Below are 10,644 nucleotides of genomic sequence, written 5' to 3' on the forward strand. Positions count from 1 at the left end.
ACGGTATGGGATCATGCAATTTTTTTATCCAAAAAAATGAAATAGAAATAAGAAATGAAAATTTTACTCCATAAGCCAGAAGTGAAAAAGATTAATAACCCAACTTGATACAAGATTTAGGTTTATCTGTCTACTACCACGAACCAAATTTTTGACAAGTAAAATGATAATAAATAGAGAGGAACAGAGAGAGATTTTGTTCTTTAAAAATAAACACAGTTAAATAAGAAGAACTGTGGAAATATATATTTAGTTGTGGCTGGGGGTTAATTTCTATGGACATTCGGCGGTAGAGTATATAGTAATTAAAATAAATACTTAGGTTTTGTCCATCCATATCTATTTTTCTAATTATTATTAAGTTTTCTTTTAAATAAATAAATATAAAAAAAGTTATATTTAAAAAATTATCAAATTTTTATTAGTAGTTGAGCCGTTAAAAGAAAGCACGTAAAAACTAAAAATATTAAAATGAAAAGAAAAGAAGAGAGAGGTGACGTGCAATCCACGAGGCATTAACGTGTGGGATACGATTTAATGTGGACGCACCAAAATGGGAAAATTTTCATACCCTCTCCCAATTAAAGCGTCTCTGTTTTCACTAAAAAAAACAAAACAAAAAAGAAAAAAGCGTCTCTATTATTATACAAATTAAAATAAATTATTTTTTAATTTACCTTTTTTTCACTGTTATTTCAATTTTGATTTTTGGTGAAATTACGTATTTACCCTCCTACTTTTTATCTCATTTTTCATTTTTCTCTCGTCCCTATCTTATGTTCTCTTTCTTCCCTCCGTTCTCCCTCTTTCTTCTATCACAAATTATTTCTGCAATTTTCCATTTATCTTTAGAATTTTAAATCCTTTCTTTACGCAGTATTATTTCGAAAATCCTACGCAATTTTAATTTGTTTTCCAAATTCCTTTCTTTTCTCTTTTATCACCGATTTCCATAGTCAGAATCCCCTTCTTCTCATAAATTCTCGATCTCGCTCTCCCTGTCTCGTTGAAACTCTCGATCTCCCTCTCTCCCTCTCTCGCTTTCGTCGAAACTCCCTCCCTCCCTGCTCGTTTTATTTTTAACAAATCTATCCCTTTTCAAATTTTTTATTTACAAATTTTTGGTAATTAAATTGAAAAAAAAAAATCTAAAGACAAAGGGGGTCTTTAACAATAATTCGTGAGGGAAGGAGAGAGAAAGAGAGGGGAGGGAGAGAAGAAAGAGTACATCACCCAATGCCTAGAAACTAAAAAACAAAATTGGAAACGTTTATTTATCCGATTTCCCCCATTTTCACTCACTTCTCCTCTTCTCTATTTTTATTTACATACACTTCAAACTAAATTTCTTCCCAACGATAAGTTATTTCTTTTTCTTTTCTAAATTTTAACATGGTTCTTATAATTTGATAACTTCACAAGCCATTTATATCAACAATTTATAAAAAAATATAAAACTTTGATAAGAATATATTATTCCGTAATATAAATTCATTTATTTTTTATTAAAATTAAAACGTTTAAAATATAATATATTATAAATTTTATCATACTGTAAAATATAAATATTAATAAATTTAATTAATATTTTTTTAAATTAAACTAAATATGCAGTTAATAACTACTAATAATTTACAAACATATTACTAAACATATCTCAAACAATTTTTTAAATTGAAATTAAATTTCAGAATCTATTATTTAATAGTACATATCTATAACGTCGGAAAAAAAATTATTAAATCCGTATTTTAAAATCACCGACCAAAGCACTGTTAAAAACTCCGTGCCTTTTGGCTATGATTGAATGTGACGACTGGACTGACGAGTCTCGTCAAATTAAAAATAACAGTGCTGTACAATCTCTCTGAATAGGGTTCGAATCTCCGTAATGGTGTAGCCATTAACAAAATCGAACTCGAAGGCCGACTAGGGTTCGAATCTCCACAAGCTAACAAAAATTGGAATTTACGGAGCATTAGGAACCAGAAGAGTAGCAATGGAAGAGCATCATCATCCAGTGGAAGTGGTGGAGCCTCCGGTACCGGCAGCATCCACTAGCACTGGCGGCAAGAGGGGGAAGAGGAAGCAACCAGTGGCTCGGCAGAAGAAGGAAGCGCCGGGAAGAGCTAAGAAGAAGCCGGGGGGAGCTTCGGCCGACGAAGAGCAACCTACAGGTCGCTTAGATGGCGTCGGGATTAAGGTTTTGGAGTTTGATCATTGTGCTGAGAATCATTTTAGAGCCATGGATACAATTGCCGAGCTCTGTGGCGAGGCAGAGGACGGCGATGGCGGAATTGACGAAAGTGACATTCAGCGGTTTTCATCGTCCGCCTTTTTCTTAAGGTACTCATGGCTGCATGTTTTGGTATGCGAAAACAAGTATGATTTATTGTGTGCACTGATTAGTTCTTTGCCCGTAATTGCTTGTTAAACAGCTGAAGATGGTGTAGTTTGTGCTTAGAATGGAATGTATTTTGAAATCTTTTCCTGCATTATCTGTCACCGCTGCGAACTCTACTTAGTTTTGGTTTTCACATTGGACTTAAATAGGGAATGGAGGTTCTATAATTATGAACCGAAGACCGTCAAGTTTGCTAGCGACCTGAGAGGCTCTGAGGGTAAGGATGGTGACATCACGATAAACTTACCACAGTTTTCTTCTGCTGCTGTTCTAAAGGTGCAGGGTTGAGGTCATGTTCAATATGTTGGCCTTTTCTTTCTAGCTATATTCCTGCTTGGTTTCTTTTTCCTACTGTTATGCAGCTTAAGCATTAACACAAGTCTTTATTCAATATGCAGAATGGAACACCGTCTGGAGCCGCTACATCTCTGGACTGGAGGTATGTTATTTTGGACTCGGTTTTGGCAAATTGTGGTTTTTGTCGATACCATCATAGGAATTATAAGGAATAGGCGAATTATTTATGAGTGTCAAGGTTGTCGTTTGTCAAGCCGAACCCAGAATCCTGATGTATTGGATGCATAATGTCCTGTGTATAAGGAGTTTTAGGATTTTAAAACAGACTGCTTACCATGAAAATTTGTTATTTCGCTCTTGCTGTCACGTATCTTCCCCTCAAGACATTTTTGAGTCGAGCTTTCTGACTATGTGATTAAAGTATACAATGTTGCATATGGTGCCACGTTGATTTTTTTTTTTCAAATTCTTTTTATTCCTTATACTGTTGGTTATAGTAGTTTCATTAGTGGGCTAGCTTTGTCAGTTGTGTATTAACTGAAATTACTTTAATGGTGTCTGGTGTAATTATGTCTTACGCGGTTGATATGTACATTCAATCATTCATTTTTAATGGTGTTTTTTGACAGAAACTTTGTCATGTATGTTGGTGGGCCTGTTTGGGCTTTAGATTGGTGTCCTCAAGTTCTTGAAAAAACTGATGCCCTTATCAAATGTGAGGTATCCCTCCTCTTCTATTTGTCCTTTTTGTAGTAAAACTGTTATGGACACATATTATAATTTATGTGTAAAATATTGTTTTGTTCAACTTCACTTATGAGCTTTCATTTTCATACTCACAGATAGGCACGGTTTTCTTTTTGTTAATACTTTCTCTCTGTTTATCAGTAGTTCTTATTCATTTTCTTTAATTATTTGTCTCAACTCATATGACAGTTTATTGCTGTTTCTGCTCATCCACCTGGCTCTTCTTATCACAAGATGGGTACCCCACTCATAGGAAGAGGTATGGTGCAGATATGGTGCTTAGTGCATGGAACTGAAAACCATGAACCAGAGCCGGCCTATGCAACGAAGTGCAAATCGAAGCCTAAAAAAGATGAGGTATCATCAGATTTATCATCTCAACCAAAGAGGCCTAGAGGAAGGCCACCAGGAACTAAGAAAAAGGGGGCATCAGACTTGCCATCTCAACCAAAGAGGCCTAGAGGAAGACCTAAAAAGAAACAAGAGGGATCCAATGATAACATGGGTGACAATAATCAAATTGTTCAGTCCCTTTCTGTTGAATACCCGGCTGGTTCATCCAACTTGCTTGAGATTGATGGCGACCCCAAAAATTCTGAAGAACTTCTATTACTGGGAAATAGTGTTGAAAGACAGAAGAGTACATTACAAGCAGTTTCTACATGCAATTCTAAGGATGAAGGTCCTGCGCAGAAGAGAAGAGTGAGAAGAAAAGTTGGGACTAAGAATCATATTGATGACATGGGAACATTACCATTTACAGTAAATCGAGAAGATGGATCCTCTACTATCAGTTTTCAGGAAAATGAGAATGTTATAAGTGAATATTCTGGAGAAGATACTCTTTTATGTAATAATATTTCAAAGAATGCTGAATTTTCTATTCCAGAGAGTGTTGCTTTGCCTAGAGTAGTGTTGTGCTTAGCTCATAATGGAAAGGTAGCATGGGATTTGAAATGGAAGCCATCTAATGCGTGTACTACCAACTGCAAGCACCGAATGGGCTACCTTGCTGTCTTGCTGGGCAACGGATCTCTAGAAGTGTAATTAAACTGCTCTAACTGTCTCGTGTTGCTTAGTACTTTTTCTCTATTTTTTGGTCCCTTCTTTTACAGAACTTTTAGTCATTCTCTTGGGTTTACTGAGGGCTTTTCATGCTGGCTAAAGATCTATATGTTATAGAATTGGAAGAATATGCTTAAGCAATGTTGGATATCTTTTTAATGTTTCCATTTGAAATCGATCAGAAATTTCTTGAATATGACACAGGTATTGTACCAATCAAGTCAAAGAATCAGCTTTCATGAAATTGCTAACATTAGTCAATCAAATGTTTCATATTACATGTTTGCTAGGATGAATAGCATTTTGTTTGAGCATGCATACAGAAAAATTGCTTTTGAATTAAGTTGTAGAAATTTTCTGGTGAATGAACAATATGAGCTTTTATTTTATCGAAGTGAGCCTTTATTTTTATCAATATGAGTCTTTAATTCATAATTCTACTTTTCATGTATAATTAGAGCAGCACAATGCATTATACCGACATGGTGAGTACCACATCAATAATTTATCACATATATTATAGCCCTCAAAATGCTTGTATCATCCTAGTTGTTTCAAGGTTCTCATGTTGTTTACTATGTGCCTCCAATGATTTACAATATTGGTTCTTTATCGGGAATTGTGCTATCTATCTGATGATCCTATTAACTAATTGCAGCTGGGAGATTCCTTTTCCTCACGTAGTGAAAGCCATCTATTCTAAATTCAATAGGGAGGGTACAGATCCTCGCTTTGTGAAGTTGAAGCCTATTTTCAGGAGCACGATGTTGAAAAGTGCAAATATACAGAGGTATTCAGCGTTTACTTTTTATATGATGACAACTCTTCAAGTTCAACATAATTCAGTTTTGTAAAAAGAAAAACCAATGTGTTTAGATGGAAGAGTTTTCTTTAATCATGAGAATGGGCTGCCTTATAGATTGTTGTTACTTTCTGCTTAATTGGTTCACTACTGAAGTCTTACTCTCTGCATAATTGCGCATTACACCATTCATCATGTACAACTAACCTCCCCTTTTCTTCTGATTAAATGATCCTATCACCGAACTAACTTAAGCTGGAAACTTTTGAATGAAATTATTGTCTTTGCCTGTAGTTAGAAGGTGTGGTATTATGAACCTAGTACGTATGAACTTTTCAGTTCATTCCTGTTGAATCCAGGAATTTATTTTAGGTTCCATGCAATGTTGACATTCGGACATTTGGACATTTTTTTTTACCACTTTACTCGCAGATCAACCTCTTCTATTTGGTAGTTGATTCCATAACGGAAAAAGTGTATCATTCTGATTGGATTAAGTTGAAGTGATGAAGCAAACCTTCATTGATTTTCTTTTTTAATATATTCTGGGTTATTATAATTGTCATTATTTTGGTTAAATTGCACAACATGTTAGCTATCTCTCGCGAGTTTTATTTTGACACTTGCTCTCTTTGTTACTGCTAATTTGTTGTCTAAATTGTTGTGCTGCAGCATCCCTCTGACTGTGGAATGGTCGTCAACACCTCCCTATGATTATCTATTTGCTGGATGCAATGATGGAACAGTTATTATTTAATTTCCGCTTCCATTTCTTTTTATATTCTTTTTGTTGCCACAGCAAAAAATGAAATTCTAAATATACGGTTCTTCTTGCATATAGGAAGAACTACTTCTTCATTTGGTTTTCAGAAATTTCTAGAACTGCTTACTTAATCTTTTGATGAACTGTTACTGGGAACGTGAGAAAATTGAAGTTCTTGAATATTTATCTATCCAAGGATACAAGTTTTTTAATGTTTTCTTCATTTTGTTTGTCACTGATATGACTTTATTGCTGCTACATTTCCTGGTCCAGTTTTTGGTGGTCCTGCTCTCTTGTTGCTTTGAATTTTAATTTTATGATGAGTAAAACATAGTTCATCCGTTCAGGTTGCCTTGTGGAAGTTTTCTGCAAATAGTACCTGTGAAGGTTGTTTTTCTTGCCCGAACTTGTGTTTCTAATTCCTTCTTTGTTTTTTGAGTTTGCTTGTGCAATTATAAGTGATCTCATCATTCTCTCATTTTGTTCTTCAGATACGAGGCCTTTACTTCGTTTTAGTGCAGATACAGTTCCAATAAGACGGGTTGCATGGGCACCAAATGAAAGGTTTGTGGTAGGAGAACTCTAAGGTTTATTTATCTATGTCCATATGCAATATTGGGCCAACCCCCCACAAGAGAAAAAGTGTTTTTAGTTGAGCCACTCTCAATTCCCCCAACCTAATGCCTGCTTGTCTATATAATGGGGAAAGGCTTACCTTTGATGAAGAAATTAGTAAGAGGAATATAACTACTATGAGATGACCAATCTAAATTTTATTTTATTACAGTTATTTCCTACAGATGGAAACTATAAATAAACATATGTTTGTTTCTCATTATGTTCAGCGATCCAGAAAGTGCAAATGTGGTGCTTACTGCTAGTCATGGAGGTTTAAAATTTTGGGACCTAAGGTTGGTGGAGTTATTATTATTATTATTTTAATTTCATTTATTATTTGGTCGAAGAAAGTTAATTAATTCAATTGGGGCAACTTTTTTATACCATTTCTTCCCGATGCAATACATTCTATGTCCTAATCCAATCTTCATTTGAAATGCTTGTCTTACTGACCAACATACCTAATATATCTTTGTGTAATTTCAAGATGTACCAATGAAAAATGACAAAACTAACACCCTTTTCCACTCTCTTTAAACCTGTAGACACACCCGAGGAAAATTCCTAGTAATTTTTATTCCTCCGACAATGGAGTAACTTCTTGATCCCTGTAGAAAAGATAGAAGTCATTTCTGCAATAATTCCCAATTGATTAATTGGTGTGAACGATAACTTGTTATTTCATTTATTCTGTGCTCATTTTGTCCTCTTCTTTGGTTATAGTTTAAAATTTTGGTAGTTTTCAGTCCACATTTTATTGTTTCATTTTAATTCAGTGTCAATCTGATTTGAAACATTATAATGTTATATCAGAGGCCATGGCACCAGAACCATTGACTGCTCAAGGTCCTTTGTGGAGTTATTGTATATTTTCCCCCATGGTTCTGTTAGTGACGATTGTTAATTTTTAACAAACTGAAGAATATACTACTTTCCTGCAGGGATCCTTTCCGTCCTTTGTGGGACATTCATCCAGCACCCAGGATGATATATAGTCTGGATTGGCTTCCTGATCCTAGGTACATGTTTTATTTTGATAGGATGCAGATTAGGCACATCAAGTTATTGTTTTACTAATTCTCTTTTATTTACCATGACCATATTCTGGTTAGATGCGTTATTTTATCCTTTGATGATGGAACATTGAGACTTCTCAGTCTGCTAAAGGCTGCATACGACGTTCCAGTAACTGGTAAACCCTTCACAGGGACAAAACAACAAGGCTTACATAGTTACTATGGTTCATCATTTGCTATCTGGAGTGTTCAAGTGTCACGGCAGACAGGTATATCTGAAATTCATGGGTTGTTAGCTTCGGTTGTGTTTCCCTTGCTTAAAGGATTTATTCAACTATCGGTAGTTAGAAGAATTAACTGGAATCAAAGTGGTTCACTGTATACCAATTTATAGCATCAAACAATGAAACATTGAATTTCCTTCAGCACTATATTGGTTTTGTGTACCGGAATCATTCTCCTGTTTATTTATGTTTTGATTGATTTTGGAATAAAATTACATTAATTGTCATATTTGAGGGGTTGTGGTACTAGATTTGCATTTCTTTTCTTTTTGATTGGCTTTCTTCAAGTGATTGAAAACAATTAAGGACACGTTCTCGTTTATTTGGTTACATGCCTTTTTTATTTAATTTTCAGCTGTGTAGAAATAAAGAACAAGTTATCATGATGTCAGAATTCAAAAGGAGAATGAACACAAAAATATTACCAAATAGGATTGTAAATCTTAGTTCAATAAAAAATAATAATAATGTCCTCTCTATACAACCTTAGTATCACAAGTCTCCGGTGAGAAATGATAGTTTTACTCTGTGTTCTTACATACAGTAATTTTATTGTCATAATGTAGAACCCTTGCGTGATTGCTCTGATGGTTTTAGGATCTAATTTGGTTTTAGTTTTAAATTTAAACCCAATCAAATGAACTATTTTATTCTTGTTAGTTATACACAATTAAAACGTAGCAACTGGTGATTTCAGGCATGGTTGCATATTGCAGTGCCGATGGAGCTGTTCTCCGTTTCCAGGTGAGTTCAACATGTACTAGATTTCACTGGGGAGGTGAAGCTTGCCTCTTCTGCACTTGGGGTTCCATTAGTTTGAGTTTCGATAATCTGTGTTTTTTTGTATGCATGTGCGTGTATATATATAAGATTTAGGGAGGGCACTCTTTGGAGAAACCAGAAATTTTGGCTTCTACCCGAAATATGGAAAATCAGTCTGCATATCTTCAGTTTGGGTTTTAGCATGAGATTCAAATATCCATCACAGTCATAGCGAACATGAAATTATTTGATCAATTAAAATTTCTTAATTCTAACTTTGCTAAAAAGTTGTTAGACTATAAAATTTAATTTTGATATTGTTACTATTACTTTTGATGGCCGAAATAGAAAAATAGTTGAAGAACTACGCAGCTCTTATATGCTTTCTTTTTCTGTATGCTTATCAATGAAATTCGAGGACAACTGATACATACATTAAATGCACTTTCATAATATAGCATTTTCCTACGTACATAATGCCTTGAATTATGATTTCATAATTTGCTTTTTCTTCCACGTTTAATCTATCAGCTTACTACGAGAGCAGTTGAGAAAGATCATTCACGTAATCGAACCCCACATTTCATATGTGAATACTTAACTGAGGAGGAATCGGCTATTACAATCCACTCTCCAGCCTCAGGTGTTCCATTCCCTTTGAAGAAGGCATCCAACAAATCCGACCTGCCACTGTCCTTTCGAGCTATTCTATCTGATTCAATTGAGTCAAATGAAGGAAATCACAAGACGGCCACAGCAACTGCATCGGAAAATGAAGCATTAGGTAGCATGTTGATTCTTGACATACCTAGACAATTTTTTAAGAAACTTTAACCAAATTGTTGATGCCATTGCAGCCATTTACCACGACAATGATGTCAGCGTTGATTCTGGATCTGAGGATACACTGATGTCCATGAAGAAGAAAAACCAAACTCAATCAAAGTGCAAGAAGAAGGAAGTGGATAGCCAAGCACTGGAATGTAGCGACGAACCTAATGATGCACAGACAAAAACCGATGAATTGCCTGGTTCGGGGGATAATTTTGAAACTTTCCCTCCAAAATCAGTTGCATTGCATAGAGTGAGATGGAACATGAACACAGGGAGTGAGAGATGGTTGTGCTATGGTGGAGAAGCTGGAATAATACGTTGTCAGGAGATTGTGTTGTCTGACTTCGATAAGAAGTTGATGAGGAAGAAGTGAAATTTGTTTAAAAGGAGCTGCCGTTCACGAACCGAGTCGTGCTTTTGCACAATTCTTTGTACAGTGGTAAGATCTGGTTTGTTTCTGTTGCTTAGAGGGAAGCAAATTCTAATCACAAGAATTGTCATCGCGATCAAGTCACCCTGTCGTTCATCCACGAGGAGGCCAAATTATAGGAGCTGACAAAATAATAACAGACCATGACCTTGGGATAACTGAAGATCATTAACTGTATAGTTTGTGGAAGTTGATAAAAAGGAATTCAAGAACCAACAGATGAATTTGCTTCATTTTCAGGTTCAGTTTAAAACGGATGTCCATTTTTATTCCCAGGAATTGAACCTCAGCAAGTCATGGTGAAAAAAACTGTATCTTTTAGCTGACAAATATTCTAGAATAAGTAGCTTGGAGCTCGGGTTGTCGGGTTTAGAACGTCGTGGACAGTTTGGCCACAAGCTCAGCTTCTCTGATTAGGCTGCCATCAGGGCTTGATTATCTAATGATTAGATTTGTTTCATCTTAGGAACTCTACTTTTGTTTTTACCTCGGTATTTAATCTGTTTTTTCAACTTTTGTTTACAATAAATATATTAGTTATGTAAATTAACTTTGGATATTGTTTCCTTCCCCCCCTAGACTTGTACTATATTTTAGAAATGAATCTTTAATGTTATATAGA

The 10,644-nt window shown here is 35.1% G+C and overlaps 1 protein-coding gene across 3 annotated transcripts; it reads left to right on the plus strand.

Moving 5' to 3' along the window:
• Positions 1-1,824: 1,824 nt before the first annotated feature.
• LOC111014310 (Transducin/WD40 repeat-like superfamily protein) lies at positions 1,825-10,581 on the plus strand. Of its 3 annotated transcripts, XM_022288989.2 has the most exons (15): positions 1,825-2,346; positions 2,554-2,680; positions 2,803-2,843; positions 3,331-3,421; positions 3,638-4,491; positions 5,172-5,303; positions 5,988-6,060; positions 6,426-6,465; positions 6,570-6,642; positions 6,924-6,989; positions 7,638-7,715; positions 7,809-7,981; positions 8,694-8,740; positions 9,290-9,542; positions 9,616-10,581. In XM_022288989.2, the coding sequence occupies exons 1-15, from the start codon at positions 2,000-2,002 to the stop codon at positions 9,963-9,965; spliced, it is 2,745 nt and encodes a 914-aa protein (XP_022144681.1). In that variant the 5' UTR covers positions 1,825-1,999; the 3' UTR covers positions 9,966-10,581. The 3 variants fall into 3 exon arrangements, with proteins under 3 accessions (XP_022144681.1, XP_022144683.1, XP_022144682.1); XM_022288991.2 differs by lacking the exon at positions 1,825-2,346 and having other exon boundaries at positions 2,554-2,621; XM_022288990.2 differs by lacking the exon at positions 1,825-2,346 and having other exon boundaries at positions 2,593-2,693.
• The last annotated feature ends 63 nt before the right edge of the window (positions 10,582-10,644 follow it).

Source organism: Momordica charantia, assembly GCF_013281855.1.
Source record: "Momordica charantia cultivar OHB3-1 chromosome 5 unlocalized genomic scaffold, Mcharantia_2.0 BLBB01000005.1, whole genome shotgun sequence".
Lineage (NCBI taxonomy): Eukaryota > Viridiplantae > Streptophyta > Magnoliopsida > Cucurbitales > Cucurbitaceae > Momordica > Momordica charantia.

Coding starts and splice junctions, on each gene's coding strand:
- LOC111014310 (XM_022288989.2), top strand. CDS start 2,000: ATGGAAGAGCATCATCATCCAGTGGAAGTGGTGGAGCCTCCGGTACCG. Junction 2,681..2,802: donor CTTCTGCTGCTGTTCTAAAG/GTGCAGGGTTGA, acceptor TTCAATATGCAG/AATGGAACACCGTCTGGAGC. Junction 6,061..6,425: donor CTGGATGCAATGATGGAACA/GTTATTATTTAA, acceptor TCATCCGTTCAG/GTTGCCTTGTGGAAGTTTTC.